The 26,344-nt window shown below is 40.3% G+C and overlaps 2 protein-coding genes and 1 long non-coding RNA gene across 5 annotated transcripts in view; 2 read left to right on the top strand and 1 right to left on the bottom strand.

Annotated features, from left to right (window-relative positions):
* The window catches only part of ankrd13c (ankyrin repeat domain 13C), a 90,987-nt gene extending 88,676 nt beyond the window's left edge, over positions 1–2,311 (top strand). The window contains exon 13 of the mRNA XM_020522495.2: positions 239–2,311. Within this exon, the coding sequence (XP_020378084.2) occupies positions 239–369 (131 nt within the window). The 3' untranslated portion in view covers positions 370–2,311. The remainder of the gene's footprint in view (positions 1–238) is intronic.
* Positions 2,312–6,215: 3,904 nt separating this feature from the next.
* On the top strand, positions 6,216–10,551 carry LOC109922436. Its single transcript, XR_002259581.2, has 2 exons — positions 6,216–6,362; positions 10,284–10,551. It is a non-coding gene; the product is annotated as an uncharacterized LOC109922436 (long non-coding RNA).
* Positions 10,552–16,652: 6,101 nt separating this feature from the next.
* The window catches only part of srsf11 (serine and arginine rich splicing factor 11), a 33,900-nt gene continuing 24,208 nt past the window's right edge, over positions 16,653–26,344 (bottom strand). For all 3 annotated transcript variants that reach the window (XM_020522473.2, XM_048602358.1, XM_020522480.2), the window contains 5 exons: positions 25,311–25,439; positions 25,116–25,199; positions 21,550–21,663; positions 17,916–18,069; positions 16,653–17,553 (listed from right to left, as the gene is read on the bottom strand). In XM_020522473.2, coding sequence (XP_020378062.1) covers positions 17,350–17,553; positions 17,916–18,069; positions 21,550–21,663; positions 25,116–25,199; positions 25,311–25,439 — 685 coding nt within the window. In that variant the 3' untranslated portion in view covers positions 16,653–17,349. The remainder of the gene's footprint in view (positions 17,554–17,915; positions 18,070–21,549; positions 21,664–25,115; positions 25,200–25,310; positions 25,440–26,344) is intronic.

The following is a 26,344-nucleotide window of genomic DNA, read 5'->3' as shown; positions in this document are numbered from 1 at the left end:
GTTGTCTCGGATTCTCCAGCATCTGCAGTTCCTACTATCTCTGAAGTAATACAAAACAATTGTTTTGTATACGGTATAGTGATAGTCATTTTGGTTGCCTTCAAAATACTTAACACTTACCAAACATTCTGCTAGAAGTGCGGAACAATCTCAGTCTGGAGCATTTTACACAAGGCAGGTACTAACTGCTGTATGATTTTTGACCTGCATTAATCAGTTTGTTTCCTATTTTTTTTAGACATACCTGTGTTTCCAACCATCACTGCCACTGTGACATTTCAGGAATTCCGATATGACGGGTTTAACGACTCTATCTTCAATATTCCAAGTGACTATAGTGAAGACCCTAGCCGGTTCCCTGAACTTTGATTTGGCTGCTTGGTATTGTGGGACTAAGAAGAAAATGTTGGGTGCTGTGTACTCTTAATCCATCCAGGAGTTCGATTTCGTTCTTCCTTTGATACAAGGGTATCATTTGGAGAAACTCTGGAACATTCCTAATTGGAAGAATGGAAAGTCTTGCAGAAATAGACTATACAGCATTTCTCTTTGATTTGGAAAAATCCCTTTTATTAAATTCCTGACCTTCAGTTTGAGATGTTCTCTTTGCAAAATAATCCATTTAAAACTTCAGCTTTTTCATGAAAATGTATATATGTTATATCAATGATTAAACAATTTGGTTGCTTAAAAAATAAGACATTTTGCTGTAATTCACCTACCAAGTAATTGGCTGAATGAGAAGACAATATTGATGTGCATACCAATTAATGACTAAAAAGCCAAATTGCCTCTTAATTTTTTTTCTAGGATTGGTATGCTGTTACTATTTTGATATTTATTTGTACCTGTATTTTTGGGTACTAATTCACAGTGTCTTAATATTTTAAAAAACACTATTTTATTAATGCTAAATTTAGTTTTACAAGTGTTGGCAAAAAGAGAAGCTAGGTTCCAAAAGAGTAACCTACAAAGTACAGGATGTAACATTTATTGTGCTGACTGGTGGTTCAGAATGTTAAGTTAATGTTCTGCAATTTCAAGTTATGTTGAATCTTGTTTTAATTAGCCTTATATGATTCTAAAAGGGAAGTATTGGTTTTTGAAGTTAATTGAAAAATCATTGTATAAACATTGTGCGTACAGTTATAAGCAAGGTTTCAAAGTGATAATATTCATATGGGATATTAGAAATATTCCATTGCTTCAACTGGAATTGCATGGAACTTCCAGTAAAGACTTTGAAGTTTGTTTGGCTGTAGTGTAGTACTGCATTGTTTAGCCACAGCTGATGATTTACCCTCCTTGAAGACAAGTGACCAAAAATGGCTAGTCAGTCCTGTTGAATACAATAACGATTCCCAACTTTTTCCATATGGAGTGACACTCTTTCATTTGTGTTAAGAAAATACTGGGCTGTGGCTAATACAAACACTGTCACACTTAATTCATAAACTACACAGTTTGAGTATTTTTTGTACAAAAATCTTTTAAAAGAAGTTAATATAATATTCCCAAAAATAATTGGAATACTGTTCATTGAAGCACTAGCATTTTGGTGAACAGAATTGTTCCAATTTAATGAATGCACTGTATATAACCACACAAGTTTTTTTTTCACAAAAAAAAAATCCTACTCCTTTTTAACTTTAATTCTTATATAACCATGTTTAAAGTGAAAGTAGGACTATCCAAGTGAGAACTGTCTGAAGGCTACCTCACTCATGGAACAGAGTAACGTGACTGTGTGAACCCAAGTCACATGACACCTTAATTGATTTATTATCTTGCTTGTGACTGGTGATCTTGTAAGGTTTGCAACTCCTTTCAAGTCTTAAACATCACTGGTTAAGTATAAGAAGTTTTAACCTCTGAAGATTGTATGAAATTAACACTTCACAAGTTATTCAAATCTTTCCTCTAAGCTAACAAAAATGGAAGCATGAAGTCATGAATAGGGATGTCATGATATGGAAGTGTTAAATTGGATAATTAGAGTTTTAAAAGAACATGTATCTTAAATGTATCAATATCTTACGGTATTGGTATAATGAAAGACTTAGTAAGTTGTTTACCAAATGTGCTTTGTACAAATAAATATAGTTCAAAATTCTGCGCATTTGTGCTTGCTTTCTTTACATTGTTTTTAGGAATTTTATAAAGACTGAGAAATTTAGTGTAAAATTAGTAACCATTGTTACTATGAAAGACTTCAAATTATTCGGTTATGATTTCATTTTGATTGTGATTTTCATTTAAGTCAAATTGTATTTTCCTATTTGTATTTACCATTAAAAATAATATAATTAGAGTTGCCTGTTGTTTTTTCCTTGATTTTTAAACTGTGATTTGCATATGTTGATAACTAGTATTGGTGGTTTGACCTAGTTTGTATCCATAATTTATTGTTCTTAGCTATCTTATTGTAGAAAGACATGCAGTAGATGACATCTTCACCAGTGAAAATGAGTATAAAGTCATGTGGTGACTGACCAAAAACATGAACTGTGCTTTCTCTCCACTTGAGCTGTGATCTGCTGTGTTTTTTCCAGCAAAGTTTGTTTGATTTCTTCTTTTATTTTTTTTCTGATTTCCAGCGTAGAAAATTCTTTTGGTTTTAGTATAAAATCATCATCTGACTAATCATCACCAATTTGCAGACACCTCAATCTCTTTTATGCTCTTTTGAAATGGATCATTCACGTTATCAGGTGGAGATATGGTATGTGATGGGAAAGGTAGAGAAAATTTGCCTTTTATTAAACTTGCGATAACTAACTGTTTTCTTCAGATATCTGTAGTCACAAAGTCTAGTCTTAATATTGATGTTCCCCGTTTTGAGTCTGTGTATCAGCCCAATAAAGCATTGTAGTGACAACAGGCAATGATGGAAGCATGGGAATGTCACTTACATTCCCAAAATGTTAAATTGAGAATTAATATGGGCTAAATGACAAAGTAAAATTGTTGCAATATTTTTTAGTTATTTACTACCATATTTGAGATTCAGTGGATTATCTCAATTTTCTTTGGTTTTAAATGTTGCAATTGGTGTAATCATTATGGCTCTCCTAGCATTTCCTTCTGAAGTGAATGCTTTTTAATTAAAAGATGCTTTCTAATTTAGCCCCTAGCTCATGTTCCCTTTAGATGAAACTCTTTCCACTTTATATTATTAGTACCTACATAGACCATGACAACTGTAGCTTTCCCCTCCCACTCCAAGTTCCTCTGAGCCCATTGGGATATCCTGAATCTGGGCACCAGTTAGGCAACACAGCCTTTGGGACTCTCAATCCTGGCCACAAAGAACTGTGTCTACTCGCCTAACTATACTTTCCGTTATTGCAACTGCATTTCTCTTTTCTCCCTGCCTTTGAATTGCTCCTTGTTTCACAGTGCTTTGGTCAGTTTGCTAATCCTCCCTACAGCCTCCATTCTCATCCACCCAGGGAGTAAGAATCTCAAACCTGTTAGATAGAAAAGCTCAAGGGCTGAGGATCTTCAGCACTACTTCCTGGGGATCCTTCTACCTGCCTTGCTGGTAGTCACACCCTCCTGTCCATGACCACTGATCAAATTATAGTAAAATTATATTCCATCAAAATCTGCATCTTTAATAGCGCAATATATCTGTCGTCATTTTGCCTTGCTTTATGCTAGTGCTAATTAAACCTGGTTCAGAATTAGCACCATCCTCTGATGACAAAGCCCAGCACATTCGTACAAAAGATGATCTGAAAGAGCTGCAAATATCTTCGTATTACCCTGAGGTCTCAACATCTAAGATGCTAATGTTGGCCAACTTAATTCACTGATATGTGAAGGGACTAGATACAGCAAAGGCTTATAGGCCCCAACATTCTGGCTGTAGTACTGAATATTTACCGAATCTGTTCTGATGCCATATCTAATATCTATCCAACAATATCAAAAATTGACCAGGTATCTGGTGTTAACAAACGGGTCATATCCAATCCAGTCAGTCACCATCCCACTGGTCTACACTTAATTATCAACAATGCTTCTTAGCACCTTTTGACATCTTTCAAATCAATGTTTGATTAGCAGGGTGATGCTGAAATAATCTCCCAAAAGAAACACTAAACAAATGAATTGAAAATGTCCTGAAGAAGGGTTCTGACCCAAAGTGTTGACTGCTCCTGGGGTGCTGTCTGACCTGCTGTTTTCCAGCTCCACATTTTTTGACAAAAACAGTTGCTGGAAAAGCTCAGCAGGTCTGGCAGCATCTGTGAAGGAAAAAAAAAATCAGAATTAATGTTTCAGGTCCTGTGACCCTTCTATCCTGCAAGCTGTGTTAATGAGTTTCACTGAACCTCTGGAATGGGCCATAGATAGTTGGCTATGTTTTTAAAACAAAAAGTGCCTTTGTCTCATTGGTAGCTGCTTTTCCTCAGCTATGAGACAAAGTCACCTAGTACTCACGGAACAGTACTGAATCCAGAGATAGCAGGAACTGCAGATGCTGGAGAATCTGAGATAACAAGGTGTAGAGCTGGATGAACACAGCAGGCCAAGCAGCATCAGAGGAGCAGGAAGGCTGACGTTTCAGGCCTAGACCCCCCTCCAGAAATGGGGGAGGGGAAGAGGGTTCTGAAATAAATATGGAGAGAGGGGGAGGCGGATAGAAGATGGATAGAGGAGAAGATAGGTGGAGAGGAGACAGACAGGTCAAAGAGGCTGGGATGGAGCCAGTAAAGGTGAGAGGAGGTAGGGAGGAGATCGGTCAGTCCAGGGAGGATGGACAGGTCAAGGGGGCGGGATGAGGTTAGTAGGTAGGAGATGGGGGGGGGGCTTGAGGTGGGAGGAAGGACAGGTTAGGGAGGCGGGGACGAGCTGGGCTGGTTTTGGGATGCAGTAAGGGGAGGGGAGATTTTGAAGCTTGTGACGTCCACATTGATACCATTGGGCTGCAGGGTTCCCAAGCAGAATATGAGTTGCTGTTACCTTCGGGTAACATCGTTGTGGCACTGCAGGAGGCCCAGGATGGCCATGTCATCTGAGGAATGGGAGAGGGAGTTGAAATGGTTCGTGACTGGGAGGTGCAGTTGTTTATTGCGAACCGAGCGTAGGTGTTCTGCAAAGCGGTCCCCGAGCCTCTGCTTGGTTTCCCCGATGTGGAGGAGGCCACAACGGGAACAGCGGATGCAGTATACCACATTAGCAGATGTGCAGGTGAACATCTGCTTGATGTGGAAAGTCGTCTTGGGGCCTGGGATGGGGTTGAGGGAGGAGGTATGGGGGCAGGTGTAGCACTTCCTGCGGTTGCAGGGAAAAGTGCCGGGTGTGGTGGGGCTGGAGGGGAGTGTGGAGCGGACAAGGGAGTCCTGGAGAGAGTGGTCTCTCCGGAAAGCAGATAAGGGTGGGGAGGGAAAAATGTCTTTGGTGATGGGGTCGGATTGCAGATGGCGGAAGTGTCAGAGGATGATGCGTTTGATCTGGAGGTTGGTGGGGTGGTACGTGAGGACGAGGGGGATTCTGTTTTGGTTGTTATTGCAGGGAGGGGGTGTGAGGGATGAGTTGCGGGAAATGCGGGAGACACGGTCGAGGGTGTTCTCGACTACTAAGGGGGGGACGTTGCGGTCCTTGAAAAATGAGGACATCTGAGATGTACGGGAAGTCGAATGCCTCATCCTGGGAGCAGATGTGGCGGAGGCGAAGGAATTGGGAATTTGGGATAGGGGATGGCATTTTTGCAGGAAGGTGGGTGGGAGGTGGTGTATTCTAGGTAGTTGTGGGAGCCGGAGGGCTTGAAATGGATATCGGTTTCTAGGTGGTTGCCAGAGATGGGGACAGAGAGGTCCAGGAAAGAGAGAGATTACTGAATCCCCACTCCTTTGCAACCCTTTTGTAATTTTCTAAGTAGCGCCTACGGGCGACCGCAACTGCACATGCGCTAGATGCCCACACAACTATGTCATCACGTAACATTGACGTGTGACATCACGAGCAAAGGCTGCCTTTACCGTACAGGCAAAGACAAAATACGTTTTTGAAGCAGGGTTTAGGCGGGACGGGAGTCAGGATGCGAAGATACAGGCACGAGGCAGCCCATATCGCCCTCTCTCCTCTACTTTTCCCCGTCGCCCGCCCTTCCGGGACCCCATCGCTCCACTCTTTTCACGAGCCACCTCCGCTCGAAAACCGATAAATGCGCACGCGCACATTTAAGCGGCGTGGCGCGCATGCGCTGGTGTCAGCAAATGCAGCTTTTCAAAATAACAGGCAGTTGAGAGGTCAGTGCTTCACCAGACACTGATAAGGTGAACGTATCGAACATTGTACTACAAAGGAAAAGTCTCTGGCCTGTTACAAAGAAAGACAGCCAACCTCGTACATCCGTAAGTAAAACTTTATCTCATCAAAATAGTGAAACAGAAGTTTAAGTTTCCGAACAACAATCGGAATAGATTTTTTAAGAGAAGATTTGTTTTAAGAACTTTAACAGAAATTGGAGCCTTATATCCAGGATTGGATGAAACGAAACAAGCCAAAAATATGACCAGAAGTGTATGAAATCTGACAAAAATCCACACTAGCTTAAATAAACTGATTGGAAACAAAAAGGCGAAAACTAGATAGCAAAAACAACTTGTAACACAAAAGACCGCAACAGAATTTTCCAACTCGAAGCTAAGAAGCTAGTTAGTTTAACTGCTGAAGCGTTAAGACACTTTGAACACTAATTAAAGGCTGTAGCTAGGGAATTATATATGAAACTTTCCAGCAAAGTTAAAATGGAATGAAATCCTTAAAGTGTTGCCTGAGTGTCGAGTACTCAGTCCACGATTAGAAGATTTACTAGAATAGATTAAATCGGGTTACATGTGTATTACCAGCCATCTTAGTTGGCTGTTTAATGTGTTTTTAAAACTGTCACTAAATAGATGCCATTATAGATATGGACTAAAATTCATTTTTTAAACTCGGTTTGTGACAACCTTCGCCTTGGGGTTGGAAATAGATTTGACATTTTTTTTACATGTTCTAATAAAAAGGAAACAGAGATATTCAATTCTCTAATTTGCTTTTGAAAAATCAAGCACCCACTTTTATCTGAGATAGTAGGAACTGCAGATGCTGGAGAATCCGAGACAAGGTGCAGGGCTGGATGAACACAGCAGGCCAAGCAGCATCATAGGAGCAGAGAGGCTGACGTTTCGGGCCTAGACCCTTCATCAGCCCCTTCAAAAGCCCCTTTTCTGATGAAGGGTCGAGGCCCGAAACGTCAGCCTTTCTGCTCCTATGATGCTGCTTGGCCTGCTTTGTTCATCCAGCCCTGCACCTTGTTGACCCACTTTTATCTGTTTATTTGAGGCAGTCTAATGTCAGATGACCTGATGAAGTCTACTTCTAGGGAAATTGGTTGATGGTTACTTTGGTTAAAGGACTCAGTGGAGCTCAGAGTAACAGTACTGTCTGCAGGTTGCTGCTTGGCCCCTGATGTTTTGCACTGTGCATTTCAACCTCCCACACCATCATCTAGTCACCATTCTGGTTACCAGAACTTCTCTGTCAGCCAGCTAAACATGGTCTTTCCTCATCCACGTTTACCTACTTGGTTTGTGAACTTCCTGTGTCCTTAGTTAATTCTTAAGAGAGGCTCTGCTGAGGGAGATGCAATCTCTGTAACTTCTGCTGTCTTCTTGCCCTGGCTGTCTTTTAACTTTTTTTCAGTCTTTATTTTAACTTTTGAGGATTTAGCCAGGGGTTTTCTCAACCCTTATGGATTCTACTTACCCATGCAGCACCACAGAAACTTGTCCAGCTTTCTGCACTTCTGCAGAGCTTTCCTGAAGCAGTTCTTTGAGGCATTTTCCTATCTCTCTACTTTCTGCAAGTGAAACTTTCTTTCACCAAAACAGTGCAACAGAAGTTACAATTCAGAAAAACATCTTCAAAAGCTATTTTTAAAAGCTTTTTGAAGAGAGGAAACTGCCTATAACTCAACTGCTTGTTAGTTCATTAGCAAACCCGTTAAGGAATTCCAGACTGCTCGTCAGTTTTTGATTCTGAAGCCACCCAAGTCAAAGCAGCCGTTTGATTGTCATCCTTTCCACAATTTTAAGATTCTCTCCATCCATTGTCAATGAACTGTGGTTGCAGTAGATATCATCTACAAAATGCACAGAAGAAACTTGCCAAGCTATCTTGCACACTCGCAAACATCATTTTGGATACTGTTACTGTATACAATTTAGAGGCTCACATTAAAGCAGGAAGAACAGATTTGAGTCAAATGTGAATGACTTGCAACAGGATAGAGAGCAACAGAATGGCTACTGACACATCTGAAGAATATCAGATTGGGACTACTTTTATTTGCTGTATACTTTAAAAAAAATTCTTAAGCCTTTTCCCCTCCTCTTCTGTCAGTATTCCAAAGGAGCCATTCCCTTGATCGCACCTTGGTTTACTCCTGTATCAACTTCAAACTTCATCCCCTTCCAATAGTACGTTCGCACGCAATTGTAAGAGATGTAACATGTTCTATCACTCCTCACTACTGGATGTTGGCTTTGTGGAACACATCCTCCTCGGTTTGCAAGCATAACCCTGGTCTACTGGTCACTTGATTTCATTAAACCATGGTGTTCTCGTTTTCATAGTCCTGTCTGTAGGCCTAGGATCAGTGATTCTAAAGTCTAGGAGATTATAGGCTTTTGTTCTCTCTCCCTGGTCAGTCAGGTTTGCTCTGTACATTAATAACCCAACGCACTTCTGACAATGGGATATATCCAATGTTCTTTATTAAAAGAAAGTACATTACAAAAAAAAAACTTCCCTGTAAAATGCTCACAATCACAAGTGAATCCTTTTACATGAACTTATCTGAAGATCAGAATGGAATGAGTGATCAGTACTCCATCTCAGCTTCTCATCATTGATCAATTGACCTTGCCCTGAGCTAGCTAAATTTTTGCTATGAGGTGAGTTACTATTTACTCTTTCCATAAAGGAAGCTATTAATTTAACATTCTTTACATTATCCAATCATCAACTTAACCACTGGTAAACATCACAAATATGTCATTATTTTTATGTTGTTTTGATCAATTAACTCTGACACTTGCTTGTGCCCTTCTGAAAAGAGACTTATCTCTTATTTTTAATGAACTGTTTATCACTTTTGTCATCCACTCAACTGTACATTTACACAGATTAATTCCATGACAATCACAAATTCAACTGATCTGTATCACATTATCAAATAACTCTCTGTTTAAAAGAAAACTTCAGCTTTTTAAGAATTACTGTGACAGTTCAGTCCATTACATGGTGGAACTAGAAAGCAGTGCAGGAGGCAATATTGCCCAACAACAGGTACAAAGTATTTCCAATGCAAAAAGGCAAAAAACAATTCAAATAGTACTGCAAATCTAAACATACAAGAGAAGTAAGAAAATTCTTTGAAAACCAGACTATTCGGGAAAGTGCAAATTAAGAAATAAATGAGAATACAAATTTTCCAGGTGAAGTAAAAGATCAAGAACAAAAATTTTGGTTAGTTACTTTGGCAGTTAAAGGATTAAAAACAGAGATCAAATTTGATATTCACACATGTGCTACAGTCCTGGATGACCTTTTAGAATGGCTCAAAGCTTTGTAATTTAATTCTTGATGGCTAGATATCCAATATCCAGGTGTCTCAGATCTTCTAGTGAAAGGTCAGATACCTACCATGCTCAGCCACAATGAGGGAAAGAGTTAAACAAGACACTTTACATTTTACACAATCAACGAACACTTTACTGACCAGAAATGCATGTACATAACTGCAACTTCAGAGCAAAAAAAATCTCATAGCAAGGTAATGGGACAGCATTCTACAAGAATTCCCACAGCCCTTTCAGGAGTTGGGCAGGCTTAAACATGGATATCATATTGCATTGTTTCAAAATTCTAAACCAGTATGTCTGTACAATCCCAGAAGGATACCACATCCATTGATGGAGAAGGTAAAAGAGAGACTAAGCAAAATGCTACATAGAGGATCATATTACCCATCACTGAGCCAACTAAGTGGTGTTCAGTGCTCATGATTGTTCCCAAGCTACTTGATTCACACAGGCTCTGTGTAGACCTGACACAATTAAACAAAACAGTTCAGAGAGAAATCCATCCTATGACCTCTGGAGATGTCAGCTTGGCAAAACTTGTCAATAGTATCTTCCTTCTCAAGCTTGGCACTAATAGTAGATTTTGAGCAATACCCCTTCACCAGGTTCCAGGCTGTTAACCATCTTTATTAAACCTTTCAGGCCATTTTGTTTTGACTGTCTTCCGTTTGGCATCTGATCAGCTCTTGAAGTATTCCAGTGGAACAAACATATCAAACATCCTCGGAGACGAAAAGGAAGTAACTTATATGACATGCATATCCATGGCACTACAAGCGAGGAGCGTGGCCATAGAATCTATGAAATTCTGAAAGCCTTACAGAAAGCAGGAAGAACAGTCTACCAGAAAGAGACACTACCTCACAGTCGAGCATGCATAAGATGGTAAATAAAAGGAATTTTGCAGAAACCTGTGTAAAACTAGTCACTCTTCAGTAGAAGAAGTCTTACTATTGTACACCAGGCCACAAATTACTTGAAGAAACATTTAAATAAATTTAAAAGTAGAACCACAAATCATCCTCCCCTCTCTCTCAACTTGCAAATTCCCAGTCAAATCCAGCTATATGCTCGCCACCTTTTGTCTTGTGAGTCCCATCATATCAACTACATGTAAAGCAAATTCTGGTCACTTTTTCCTATAACATCATCTACATCCCCCTTCCTCACCCCAACTGCTGACAGATCTGGCTAAGCCCCTTAAAACACTATTGTGTTCTATTCTCATCTGCTGAAACTGCTCACTATTTCAGCATTTTTGGCTGACTGCTTGAAGGAATTCTAAAGTCACTTGCAGTTACCTCCACTGAAAGTAACCATCCTTCCACTGACTAATCTGTAACAACTGGAGTATTATTGTGAAGCAACACTAGAACAAGCATAGGCATATGTAAGACTATCACTAAGAAAATGTACTAGGCTGATTTTATCTGCAATATTAAATGATTACAGTGAAAAGTCAATAAATTGCCATTTACAGTGCCACCTTAGGTACAAAGGTACCTGGGTATGATCCTTTGTTACAGAATAGAGAAATGAAGAAAAAAGTTACATTACAGCTGTACACAGTATAAACATAGGTCAGATAAATAACAAGTTTAAAAGATAACATCACAGTATCTCTCCAAGAGCTCTCCACAGCAGACCAGAGCAGGGGATCTCCACATGGTCTGACCGCTGTCCCCGCTTCAGAGGCCAGGGCGGGTGTCTGAGGCTGGGAGAGGGGAGGAAAAGAGGGACAAAGGAAGGAAAAGTACAGGCGGAGCAGAAGGGCTCCAGCTGCAGCATCCTACATTGTGGCCTACCTTCTTCAGTATCTGTTCATAGAAGGAAATAATCCTCCAATTCAGTTAGAATTGCGCTTTCAAAATCGCAACAGTCTAACTTTTAGCTCTCCATTTACATTTCTATAGCTGATTTGTTCAACTGACCCCCACTTCCACCTTTGATGTCCAATTATCCAATAAATTATTATTCTGTTTAAACATGACGATTACCCAGTTCAGTCCTTTTCTCCCCGTAAATCCAGGGGGCAGAGTCTTGCATAGATGTACTGGACAATTGATTTAAGCATTTGCTGACAGATCTGGCTATGCCCATTAAAACACTACCGTGTTCTATTCTCATCTGCTGAAACTGCTCACTATTTCAGCATTTTTGGCTGAGGTGCTTGAAGGAATTCCAAAGTCACTTGCAGTTACTGCCACTGAAAGTAACCATCGTCCCACCGACTAATCTGTAACAACTGGAGTATTATTGTGAAGCAACACTAGAACAAGCATAGGCATATGTAAGACTGTCATTAAGAAAATGTACAAGGGTGATTTGATATGCAATATTAAATGAATACTTTATTCTTTCTGGAAAACAACTTTAACATTTTAATTGCACGAAGAAATTCCCTTAAAGGTAAAGTCGCCATAGTCCTACCAGACCATGGGGCTGCTCTGAGATTACTGGTGGTGGTTTAACCTGGAAGACATGATACCAGAAGCAAGGGGTAAAGGTTGAGCAGAATCTGTCTTCTAATCTCAATGACCTCACTTAAAGGACAGAGGACAACAAACTTCAATCTGTTGTAAATATCTTCATATTTGATACCTTCCAAGCTGGATCTGAAGTTCATTATTGGTCACTTTCATTGTCAATGGAGTTCTTGTCTTGTGTATAGCACATGGCAGATTTCAGTAACAGCATCCTTACTGAAATGCTGGTATTTGCACATATTTTCCCCACTCAAGTGCAACACTGGGCAGAGATTGCCTTCTGCTCTTTTCTCCTTCCCCACCTCTTCCAGAAGCTTGCCATACTCTGCATGTCCTCTGTTCATTCTCTTCGGCAAGTGGATTATGCACTTAGCTTTGGGAGGGGTTAAGAGAAGGCATTAGCTGGCATGTTCAGGAGGTGGTGGTGTAGTGATGTCACTGAACTAGTAATCTTTCTGCTGGGGACACAAATTTAAATGGTGAAATTCAAAACTAATAAAAATATGGAATAAAAGCTCACCTAACAATGATCATGTAACCATGGTCAGTTGTTATCTGATTCACTGATAGCCTGAGGGAAGGAAATCTGCCATTCTTATCTGGTTTGGCCTACAGGTGATTCTCAACCCACAATAGTGTGATTAACTCTTATTGTCTATCCCTAATTGTCCAGAGGGCAATTCAATACAGTCCTATCCAGTGTAACCCACAATGCAAGAACACACAAAGCTGTCATTCTTACAGATAACAGTATCCAGAACAACTTGCCCCAAAAATATGCGAGACTATAAATTCAATTTGTCATGCAACATGTAATGAACAAGACCCAAAGCATTTGACTGTTCAAAAAAAAAACAAAATCTAGAGACTTAGAATACAAAACCTCATCTTAATTCATACAGAAATTAGACATTAGAAAGGAAGTTGAGCTTAGCTTTTTTGGTGAAGATTGATGGAAATTACTTGAAATTTAGTATTAATGGTATTGATAGAGAATTCACAAAGGAGACAGATTAAATACTGGAAGCATCTAAAAACATTGAGCTTTTTCATTAAGTGAAAAGTCTAATTTATTTAAGTAAGGCGTTTGATAAGCTTCCCCATGGTAGGCTCATGCAGAAAGTAAGGAGGCATGGGATACAGGGAAATGTGGCAGATTGGATTCAGAACTGGCTGACCGTTAGAAGACAAAGGGTGGTAGTGGACAGAAAATATTCAACATGGTGCTCGGTTATGAGTGGTGTACCACAAGGTTCTGTTCTGGGTCCTCTTCTATTTGTGATTTTTGTACATGATTTCGATGTAGGAGTGGAAGGGTGGATTAGTAAGTTTGCGGATGATATGAAGCTGGGTCGAGTTGTGGATAGTGCGGAGGGCTGTTCTAGGTTACAAAGGGACATTGATAGGATGCAGAGCTGGGCTGAGAAGTGGCAGATGGAGTTTAACCCTGAAAAGTGAGAGGTGATTCATTTTGGAAGGACAAACTTGAAAGCAGAATACAGGTTAACAGAAAGATTCTTGGCAGTGTGGAGGAGCAGAGGGATCTTGGGGGTTCATGTTCACGGTTCCCTGAAAGCTGCCACCAAGGTGGATAGAGTTGTTAAGAAGGCATAAGGTGTGTTAGCTTTCATTAATAGAGGGATCGAGTTCAAGAGCCGTGAAGTTACGCTCCAGCTATACAAAAGCCTGGTTCGGCCACATGTGGAGTATTGTGTCCAGTTCTGGTTGCCTCATTACAGGAAAGATGCGGAAGCGTTGGAAAAGGTGCAGAGGAGATTTACCAGGATGTTGCCTGGAATAGAGGGAAGGTCTTACGAAGAAAGGTGGAGAGAGCTAGAGCTTTTCTCTTTAGAACAACGATGAGAGGGGACTTGATCGAGGTGTACAAAATGATCAGAGGTACAGATAGAGTGGACAAGCAGAGACTTTTTCCTAGGGTGGGGGTAGCTATTGCGAGGGGGCATAGTTTTAAAGTGAGTGGAGGTAGATATAGGGGAGACGTCAGAGATAGGTTCTTTACTCAGTGTGGTCGGGGCGTGGAATGCATTGCCGGAGAGGGTGGAGGAGTCAGCCTCACTAGGGGCATTTAAGCGGCTATTAGATAGGTATATGGATGACAGTATAAGGTAGGGGTGGAGGTTAGATAGACCTTAGGATTAGGGTAAAAGTTCGGCACAACATTGTGGGCCGAAGGGCCTGTACTGTTCTATGTTCTAAAATGTGAAATTGCATCCTCCCACAGTCACCCAATGTAAAATGGATCAAGGAGGACTTGGGTACCTTTCTGTAGAGATAACAGATTTAGAGATTAGGGTAAGATGACATTGGTAGGGTTAAAAAAAAAACTTAAGTTTGTTGGATGTGACGGTTTACCCATTTCTTTAAATATGCATATTCCTGAGAACGCAAGCCCAACATTGTGGTTTCATGCATACTACTTGGAAAGAAGGAACTGGGAGTGGTCCTCAAATTACTTCATAAGAAATGTCACATTTAGTGTGGATTCCCAAACATAGGGCAAGTTATTTTCAAACTTACTTCAAATTTTCTTACAACATTGAGTATTCTCTACTGCTTCACCACATAAAAGTACAGACATAATAGAAAGTATTCCCAATTTCCCTTTCAGATTAAAGTGAACAAAATTAGTTAATAATCTTACTTTTGCAAGTTACTGGATAATTATCCAAGGGTAGACTTCAGTACCCAAAAAAGATGTGAATCATTGGTGAATACTTAATGCCGAGAATTTCAAATCAGAATTGTACTTATCAGGAGATAAACAAATAAAGGCTACCAATTAAAAAGAATCAAATTATTTAGATGGTGTGCTGCAAGCATATAATTAGCAGCCAAATTGAGTATGCAGTCTTGTGCACTTTTGGGCAAGTTGCATAAAGGAGATCACAAAATGAATTTCTAAAAAAAAACTGCAAGATAGTTATCATTCTTACATGGTTTAAGAAATCTTTTTTAGCATTAATTTTTATATCAAGTAGCTTAATAAGAGTAATAAACTTCTTCCAACACCATGGGCACTTAATGACAACCATTTGTGAGGTACCTTTGTTAAATGCGTTCCGCAAGTCCAAATAACACATCTACTAGTTCCCTGCTCAACCTCACCTCATCCCAGACTCAGCCTACTGAACATTTTCTGAACTTGTTCCAATGCAAGAACAAGTTCAAGGTAACCAAAACTATATACAATATTCTAGGTATGGTCTTGCCAATGTTCTGCACATTTAGAGCAAACTTCCTTGCTGTTATGCTTTATCCTCATCAATAATAAAGTTCCACTTTGACTTCCTAACGAATTCCTGTTCCCACATGATGACTTCAGCAAGTTTACTTTACAAGGACAATCCAGTCCCTCTGTACTACACCATCCTGCAATCACTTCATTCAAGTAATATTCTGCTTTATTCTTCAAAGTGGACAACCTCCCATTTCCTTCATTTAACTTCACATGCCAGATTTTGTCCACTATCTATATCCCTTTGCAGACTTTGTTTATCTCATGAGATGCATTCCTACCAATCTTTATATACTATTTAACTCCTCTGCCATTTCCTGGTCCCCAATATTTCCCCAGCCTCTCTCTTCCTTTTAAAATCTTCCTGGTGCGTTCATCAAGCTTAAATGGCTTACACACAACTATTCTCCCCAGGGAATACATTAAGCATGACGAGTGCTATTTTACCTTGGGTTGCACAATCAAAACCCAACTTTAAAAGAACCAAACCATACAGTATTTTAACAAGTTTGATAAAGAATTAAGAGCACATTTAAAATTGATTGGAGCGAAGAGTTACTCGAATAAACATGCCTGACGCTGGAAGTTAATTTTATGGATTCAAGTTTAAGAACACCATCTTTTCGATTTCTTTTTTATTAACTGCTTTATTACATTGGATGCAGTCAACCCACAATGTTTAAGTTTAGGTTGGGCTCTGAAAGAAACTAGCTGCGATACAAAGAATAGCAAGCTGGCAATTTGAAAGTGAAGCAGGTATTAAGCATCCCAAACTAAGCACATCATTTCCTGGCAAATTGCAATTTGAATCCTGACTAATGTGTAAACTAGATGTAAACTAATGTGTAAACTACTGTCTGCTCACACTTTCTGAAAGTAAACAGGTCTGAACAGAATCTGTCCAGGGATGCCTTCCAAATGGCACTGAACTGTATCATTACTATTAGTTGACATCTCCAGAAAAGGCAGAAAACCAACAAAAATCAATACTGGAAATGCTTTTGGAGATATATTTGTCAGACTAGGATTTTGTTCCTCCAGCTACATCTTGGAAATAAACAAAATGGGGGAAAGAAACTTCATTAAAATTATATTACCTTTATTAAAGCCTTTTTAAATACGAAAACGGCAATCCACTTTCACAGCAGATCCACAGAATTATTCTCCATCAAGTGTTACACCCAAATTAAATCTTTGACAAAACATTGAACATCACCTTGAAGACCCAACTATAGAAGCTCCAATGAAAATAATGAGCAGGATCTGAACCAGGCTTTAAAATAGCTTTTATTATCAAAGCTCACATGTAAAACAGAAATTTGTTTTCATAAACTGTACAAGACCATGGCACATTCTGCAGCCAAAATTGCTAACCTGACAGACTTGTCAGTATCAAGATAAAGAAAACTATTTTCCTCACAAGACCTTGCACATGAACTCCAGTTTGTGCAGATGCTCACTATTTGAAAACAGTGTGCAATACACGAGTGATAAATTGAAGAGCAGGAAATATCAAAGTACGTTATTTATTAGAGCTACATACAAAAGCAGACAAAGCCACTTAAAACTAAGAAAGCCAAATAAACAGTGAACTACATGAACTCAAATCTACAGTCACAAGGCTCATAGGATATGTAACTATCTACATCAGTATTGGTTGAGTTTCTTTAAACAAATATTACACATTACTGAGGTTCCTACTCTTTTCAAAGGAGATCCCTGCATATATTTCAGAAAAAGCTTCTTACTGGCACACCAATCTGATGCTATTAGAAGTGCAGTTTCACTTCCTGAACCAAGTCATCTGCACACCTCTTTCACAAACTGTGTTGAACAAGGCAGGTGCCAAAGTCACCACTTTCTAATTATAGAAAATATTATAGAAGGGCGACACTTCAATTCTGACAGAAAGCACTGCTAAAAATAATCACTTCACATTAGGAATATAAATCAGCTTTCACTAAGTTTATTCACTCATGTCCATGTCTTCTTCATGGTGATCATCACCATTGACCTTTGACTCTTTAACAACATCAGTACTTTCCTTGTCACTCGGCTGTGCAACTTCTTTCAGTTTTGGGGACACTGCAGATTCAGAAACTCTCTGCTCTTCTTTTCTTTCTTTCTCACTGTCATATCCTTGTTCCTCTTCATCATAATCTCTTGTAACCTGCATGAAAGTAGGAAACTTTGAAAACCATTGTTCAATAAAACCAAGTAAAGACCAAAAGAACTGTGGATGCTGTAAATCAGGAACACAAACAAAGTTATTGGAAAAGCTCAGCAGGTCTGGCAGCATCTGTGAAGGAAAAAATAGAGTTAACGTTTCGGGTCTGGTGACCCTTCCTCAGAACTTCACAGATGCTGCCAGACCTGCTGAGCTTTTCCAGCAACTTCGTTTGTGTTCAATAAAACCAAGCCACGTAAAATCAACTAACAACAGTCAAGCATTCATTCTACTGCAGAAAAGGAACAATTCAAGCCAGTGGAAGTTTACAGAGGGGAGATTATATCAATTATTTTCAGATTTACCTTCACATCTCCTTTTTCACTCTCTGCCTTTTTCTCCCTCTCCTTCTCCCGCTCTTTGTCTTTGCTCTTCTTCTTTTTGCTAGATGATCTCTCCCTTTCCTCTACTTCTCTGCTTCTGTCTCTGTCTTTATCCTTTTTCTTTTCTTTCTTGTGCCTGGAAAATAAGTTGATCAAAGAATTTCAATTAGCTTGAAGATTAATCTTCTGATGTGAGAAGTAGAACAGTTTCAAGAGTTGGGTTTTATGGTGATGGTGGTCAGCAGGGATGGGTACAGAAGAGGAGAAATGTAAGGAGACAGGGACAAAGCAAAATGAAACAGCTCCTTCATCCAAAAGAAACAACCTCAAAACACTGGACAAAAATGCCAGCATAGATCTCATATTGAAGTGCGACTACAATCCTGAACCTTCTGTGATGCAAGCTTAAAATTTATTTGTTATAATGTAGTTTACTTCGGATTTGAGCTACTGACATGTGGATTTTGGTCTGTATTATTGAAGGAACTTAATATTAAGTACTTCTATAGCCATGGTGATTTCTTAAAAACAGCGCAAGTGTATTTCTGGCTTACAATGGGGTGTTGTCATAGTGCGTTAGGCTTTCAATTTATGAAGTTCTGGAAATTGCTTTTTATTAGGCAAGATACCCGTAGTTTTGAAAAGGTTTTCGGGTTCAGGTTGGCTTTGCAGAATTCTTGACTGAAGCTGGATGTGTAAAACAGCTGCACTTGATGAAAGGAGACAGTTGAGAATTGTTAGGAAACAGGTTCCCTCAGGGTAAGGCAGTGTAGTTTGAAAAGGAATTTGTTGATGCTGACAGAATCTAAGCTCAATTGTTTAAAAGCTCCGGGAAGAGCCCATCAGAATGCCAACATGGGGATCCGAAATCAGTTAAATTACACCCAATAGATTTGAAACGTAGAACATTTAACAATACAGCACAGGAATGGGCCCCTTCAGCCCATGATGTTGTGCCAAACATGACGCCAAATTAAACTAATCCCTTCTGCCTGCCCTTCCTTGCATATTCATGTGCTTATCTAAAAGTCTCTTAAATGCTCCTATCATGTCTACCTCCGCTACCATACCTGGAAGTACATTCCAGATTCCTACCACTCTAAAAAAAAACACTTACCCCTCAGATCTTGTTTGAACTTTCTTCTTCTCACCTTAAATACATGCCCCCTCCTTTTAGGGATTTCAACTCTGGTGAAAAAAAAGATCCTGGCCGTCAACCCTATCTATGCATCTCATAATTTTATAGACATCTATCAAGTCTCCCTTCAACCTCTGCTGTTCCAGAGAAAACAACCTGTGTTTTTCTAGCCTCTCCTTATAGCTCATACCCCTCTAATCCAGGCAGCATCCTGGTAAACCTTTTCTGCACCCTCTTCAAAGCCTCCACATCCTTTTTGTAATGCGGCAACCAGAACTGAACGCAATACTCTTAAGTGTGGCATGACCAAATACTTATAAAGCTGCAACATGACATCCTGGCTCTTGTACTCAATTCCCCGACCAATAAAGGCAAACATGCCATCCACCTTTTTTAAGCTCCCTATATCTACTTGCCCGGCCATTTTCAGGGAGCTATGGACTTGAACTCCAAGATCCCTCTGTACATGAATGGTCTTCAGGGTCCCGCCATTAACTCTATACTTTTCCTTAATATTTGATCTCCCAAAGTGCAGCATCTCACCTTTACCTAGATTAAACTCCATCTGCCATTTCTCTGCCAGATCCGCAACTGATCTATATCCCAATGTATCCTATATATCACAAACAGAAGTCCCATTTCGGATCCCTGCAGAACATCACTATTCATGAGCCTCCAGCCTGAAAAACACCCTTCCACCACTTCCCTCTGCCTTCTTTGGGCAAGCCAATTCGGAGTCCACGCAGCCAAGTCAATGGAGATCCCATGCATTTTAATCTTCTGGATAAGCCTACTCTGAGGGACCTTATCGAAAGCCTTACTGATATCCACGTAGATAATATCCACTGCTCTACTCTCATCGATCACCTCTATCACCTCCTCGAAAAGTTCAATCAAGTTAGTAAGACATGACCTGCCCTGCACAAAGCCATGCTAACTGTCCCTAATTAGGCCACACTTTTCCAAATGCATGTAAACCCTATCCCTAAGAATTCTCTCCAAAAGGTTCCCAACTACCGATGAGAGATTCACTGGTCTATAGTTGCCTGGATTATCCCCATTTCCCTTCTTGAACAGAGGACGGACATTAGCTACTTGCCAGTCCTCTGGGACCTCTCCAGTAGCTAGCGAGCCCACAAAGATCTCGGTCAATGCCCCAGCAACTTCCTCTCTTGCCTCTCTCAATAACCTGGGGTAGATACCATTGCGCCCTGGGGATTTATCCACCTTAATGCTCTTCAAGAGACCCAACACCACTTCCTTCTTGATCTCAAAATGCCCTAGCATATTAGCGTGCTCCACACAAATCTTAGTCTGCTTCATATCCTTCTCCTGGGTGAACACTGATACAAAGTTCCCATTTAGGATCTTGCGTACATCCTCTGCCTCCAAACACAAGTTCCCTCCTTTATCCTTGAGCGGTCCTACCTTCTCCCTAGTTATCCACTTGTTTTTAATGTATGTATAGAATGCCTTGGGATTCTGTTTAACCCAACTTGCCAAGGTCAGTTCATGGCCCCATCTTATTCTCTGCTTTCTTTATATTCCTTACAGGCCCTGTCCGATTTTAACTTCCTAAAACTTGCATTTTATTTCCCTTTTGACTAAATTCACAACCTCCCTCATTATTCCAAGGGTCCGTTGCCTTCCCATCCTTGTCCTTCCTCCTTACTGGAACGTGCCAGTCCTGAACTCTCATCTGCAGGTCTTCAAACAATTCCCACATGTCAAATGTGGACATGCCTGATAATAGCTCCTCCCAATTAACATTCCCTAGCTCCTTTCTAAATACTGGCCTAATATGCCCTCCCCCAATTTAGTATCTTGCCACAGAGAAGGGAATTCTGTCTCAGTATATTGTAAAGGCCTGGTTTGGAGATTAATGGATGTGCATTTTACCATGTTTAAACCATCTTTTTACCATCTTTAAAATTTAACAGATACACAAATATTTCAGTTTATCATATGTTATTATCATTTCTTCCCCAAAAACTTCTGATTTATTGTTAAAACCAAATCTGCAGCATTGCATGCTCATGTTTCAGTTATTAAAACCGTAAAAAACCCTGTCAAACTTTATTTTAGTCTGGGATCAGACCTGTCCAGTCCATCACTGGCATTGAATCGAGTTCTGAAAAACCTAGTGAAGTAGTAGCTGCATTTTACTTAAAACCAGTGTGACTTGTAGTGTAAATGGCTTGCCCTCAACTTTGACAGCTCTTTTTTGAGGAGTGTGGTCACAACAATTCTCAATCATCAAAACAGGGTCATAATAGGAAAACAAATTGGGAAGCACTGTCCCAGCTAAGTAACGATTGCTGCCACTGTGCCAAACTATAATGGCAGACTGTCAGATCAGCATCAGATAAAACTGATAATGTGGACAATTTCCCAGAAACACAAATGCCCATCAAGTTGAAAAATATTTGTATGTACTATTCAGATGCGATTCATCAGTGCAAAGTTTGTCTCATTTACCTTCTAGGGGATGGTGACCGTGACAGTTTACGTTTGGGTGATCGCGATTTCTTTGGGGACCTTGAAATACTCCTACTTCTCCTACGCCTTCGTTCTCTTTCTCGCTCTCTGTCTCTGTCAAAGGAAACATTTTAATTATAACATTCTATTACTCTTGTATAATCATCCTGTACTCAGGAATCGTCGTACAGTATTTGGCAAAAGATAACTATTTGCACAGTCCATCTTTTCTCAATTAAACTTATAAACTGTTCAAGGTTTACAATTATTCCTAAAAGCAAAACTTGTTTCCAAAACTACAAATCCTTATATTGAAACAACTCAGATTTTAAAAAGTCTTAGCAGCCTTGTTTCCAGTAGTTTAGTCAGAGCATGGTAAAATAAATCTCACTTACCTCAGGGATTTACAGCCTTGTTTCCAGGAACAGAGTCAGAAGGAATAACAGCCAGAGTAACCAAAACCTAACTGGAAAGGTGATGTCACAGGAGAACTGTGCCCTGATTGGCTGGTAGGAAATCTGCCTTAAAAAGGACACTCCAGAACTAATAAATAAATTAACTAACTGGGATTAACTAATAACTTAAATAACCAAATAGAGAAAGCTGGACAGGTGATGTGCTGTAGCTGTATGATGTGGGAGTTAGCTGATTCCATTGTGAGCTGCAGTGACCACATCTGCAGCAAGTATTGGTTGCTTGAGGAACTTTGGCTCAGAATTGATGAGCTGAAATCTGAGCTTCAAACACTGCGGTACATCCAGAAGGGGGAGAAGTACCTGGACGCTTTATTTCCGAAGGCTGTCACACCTGGTAGATTAAGTATTTCGAATTCAGTCAGTGATCAGGAACAGCAAAGTTTGACTGCAACTGAGGCAGGTAATTTTTTGAATAGTAAAGGAATTAAGGCTCATGGTGAGAAGGTGGATAAGTGGAAATGAGACCATGAAAATTGCCATGATCTCACTGAATGGTGCAGCAGGCTCAAAGGATCAGTTGGCCTACTCCTGCTCCTGGCTTTTATGTTTGTTCTCTTATGGAGGAGGTTTAAGAAGGTTAGGGGGAACAAAGACAGTTCTAACTACAGAACTGGGCAAGTGATGACCTAGTGGATTACCTACATGTGACTCCACACCCACAGCAAAGTTGTTGACTCCTAAGTGATCTCTGAAATTGCATCATAAGCTACTCAGTAGTAATAATTGCTAGAAAGTCTAAAAAACTGAATGGATCACCTTGCTGATTACCAAGTATCCCCTGCCCTCAGCTGATTAATCAGTACTTCCCCATGTTGAACGTCATTTGGAGGATATAGCATGTTGCACTGGTTTTATGTCAACCACTAAATGGCTCAGCAACAGCACAACTGATCAAGCTGCTCAAGTTCTAAAAGACTGCTCCAAGACTGGATCTGCACAGGTGGTGAGGGAACCAAGACAGAAAGACAGTTTGACCTGCCCTCACCAATCTGCCTGCTGCAGATGCATCTGTCTATGACAGTCAACAGTAAGACGGACGACTGCACAGTCCTTGTGGAGACAAAGTCCCACTGTCACATTCAGAACACCCTCCCCATTGGCTTGTATGGCACTAATCACCATGCTAAACAGACTATGATCAGATTTAGCAAGTCAAGAGTGGGCATCCATAATATGCTGTGGGACAAGAGCAGCAGCAGAATCATATTCCAGTACAATCTGCAACCTCATGGCCTGGCATATGCCTGACTACCATTACAATCAAGACAGTACATAAACCTGGTCCAATGAAGAGCATCACAGGTGCAAGTCTTCAGCCAATTAAATTCACCCATGAGAGATCAAAAATGGCTGAAGGCACTGATTTCCGCAAAGGCTGTAGGTGATGACATTCGAGCAATACTATTAAGACATGTGTTCCAGAACTTGCCACACCCCGAGTGAAGTTGTTCGCATACAGTTACAACATTGCATCGAGCTGACAATGTAGAAAATGGCCAGTACACAAATAGCAAGGCAAATTCAACCTGACCCATGACCATCCCATCAGTCTGCTCCTCAACATCACTAAAGTGATAGAAGGTATCATCAGCAGTCCGATTAAGCAGCACTTGCTTAGCAATAACCTGCTCACTGATGCCCTATTTGGATTCCACCAGGACCACTCAGCTCCTGACCGCATTACAGCCTTGGTTCAAACAGACAAAAACAGATGAATTGCAAAAAGGCGAGAATTAATGCCCTTGACCCCCAAGCTGCATTTAACAGAATGTGGCATCGAAGAGCCCTAGCAATATAGCAGTTAATGGAAAATCAGGAGGAAACTCTGCTGGTTGAGTCATGGCCAGCACAGAGGAAGATGGCTGTGGTTGTTGTATGTCAGTTGTCTCTTCAGGAGCTCCTCAGTCAAATCAGATTCAGCTGCTTCATTAACTTGCCCTTCATCAGAAGTGGTATATTTGCTGATAATTGCACAATGTTGAGCACCATTTGCACTCCGTCTTCAAATGCAGCTAAACTCAGAAGTTCTCCAAGTTTGGGCTGAAAAGTGGCAAATACCATTTGTACTACACAAATGCCAGGCAATGACCATCCCCAATGAGAGAATTTAATCATCATCCCTTGATATTCAATGGTGTCACCATGAAAGAATCCCCACAATCATCATAGGAGTTACCACTGACCAGAAACTTAACTACACTCATCATACAAATGCAGTGGCTGTAACAGCAGGTCAGAAAAAAGGAATCCTGCAAGAAGAGTCTTACCTCCTGACTGGCCAAAGCCTGTCCACCATCTAGAAGGCACACGTCAGGAATGTGATGGAATGCTCCCCAATTATCTACTTATCTACTAACAACACAAGAAATTTTACATCCCGCTTATACCCACTCCCTCTGCCACCGATGCTCAGTCGCAACTGTTGAACCATCTACAAGATGCACTGCAGAAACCCACTAAAGACTTTCTCAACAGCACCTTCCAAACCCACATTCACTTCTGTCTATAAGGACAAGGGCAAGGGCAAAAGATACATGGGAACACCACCTGCAAGTCACTAACCAACCTTGCTGGAAATATAGTGTTCTTCCTTCAACATTCCTTCCCTCCCTAATAGCATTGTTGGTCTACCTACAGAACAGAGACTGCAGCAGTTCAAGGCAGCAGCTCTTCTCCACCTTTCTAAAAGCAACTAGGGTTGGGCAATAAATGTTGGCCAGCCTGTGACACCCAAGTTCCACGAATGAACAAAGAAAAAAAAAGTTATTGGAAAAGTTGGCACTTCCTTCAATCCTACATACAAACTGGAATTACTTAACTTTGTTTCCACCTGGAAAATAGATCTTGATATACACTAAACACCACATTTCTATCTCAAAGTTCAATACCAATGAGTAACACAAAATATTGGTCCTAATTTTCTTCCTGAAGTTCTAAAGCACTCTTTGTCGTAGACTACAGAAAAAGAATGCTGCACAGACCAGAAACTCCCAACCTGGAGAAAGAAATACACACCCCTCTTAACAACCTGCTTGCATTGTATTTTAAAAAAAATGTAGCTTTGGTTAAGTGCCCCACTTGAATGCATACCTGCTAGGACTTCGAGACCGCCTGGCTGTGCTATAGCTTTTGGGAGGTGTTTTTGACCTTTTTTTCTCTTCCTTCTTTTTCTCTCTGCAGGGAATATAAAGTTCATGCTTAACAACAGCTGTACAAAAGTTCCTTTAAAATCCATGTTAAAATGTAGATATAAGTACCAAACAGCAAATCAAATCTGCAACAGACCTTGATTTTGATGTACTTCTAGACCGCCGTCGCTCTCTTGAGCGCGATCTTCTTCTTCTTGGACTTCGTGATCGCCGTCTGCTCCTAGACTTTGAATGTGAACGCCTTCTAGATCTGCTCCTGGACCGCCTGTTAAAATAGATCAGGTTCTATGTCAATTATTCAACAAAATAAACCTATCATCTAACAATACAAGTTGTACTTAAAGAATTGATCTGAACAAACAGCCAAAAACCTTAAAAAAAAAGTGCTCAAAAACAAATTTAAGAACAAACTGAGCTGTATTTAAGATTTAAACGTGCAGTTCAAATGTAAATCTCAAACTGACATGTTAGATGGAATGCTACAAAGTGAAGGGTTTTCTAAATATAGTCTGACTTTCAATAAAACAATGAGAGCAAGAAGTACAATCTGGGAAATTAAAGGAAGGGAAATGGAATTCTATTATATTAAAGTGAGAAGTGAGATGTCAAACTAAAAACACACCTAGTTATCTGGGTGCCTTGTACATGAATCAAAGGTTAGTATGTAGATACAGCAAATAACTAGGGAAGTTAATAGAATACGGTCACCCTTTACAGAGGATATTGAACAAGAGATTTTGGTTCAGTTATACAGGCACTGGTCACTCCTGGAATATGGCATACAATATTGGGAAACTTATTTAAGGAAGGATGCAAATGTGTTGGAAGCAGTTCAGAGGAGGTTTATCAGACTAATAGCTATAATCGTCAAGTTCATAGACCATAGATCATCAAAGAATCCGTACAGTGTGGAAACAGGCCCTTCGGCCCAACAAGTCCACGCTGACCCTCAGAGCATCCCACCCTGACCCACTCCCCATAACCCACCTAATCTGCACATCCCTGAACACTATGAGCAATTTAGCACGGCCAATCCACCAAGCCTGCACATCTTTGGACTGTGGGAGGAAACCGGACCACCTGGAGGAAACCCACGCAGACACAGAGAGAATGTGCAAACTCCACACAGTTGCCTGAGGGTGGAATCAAACTGGGGTTCCTGGCGCTATG

This window comes from Rhincodon typus, chromosome 10 (assembly GCF_021869965.1).
Source record: "Rhincodon typus isolate 14 chromosome 10, sRhiTyp1.1, whole genome shotgun sequence".
Taxonomy (NCBI): Eukaryota; Metazoa; Chordata; class Chondrichthyes; order Orectolobiformes; family Rhincodontidae; genus Rhincodon; species Rhincodon typus.
Note: the sequence above shows the minus strand (reverse complement) of the source record. Positions and strands in the feature narration are given on the sequence as shown.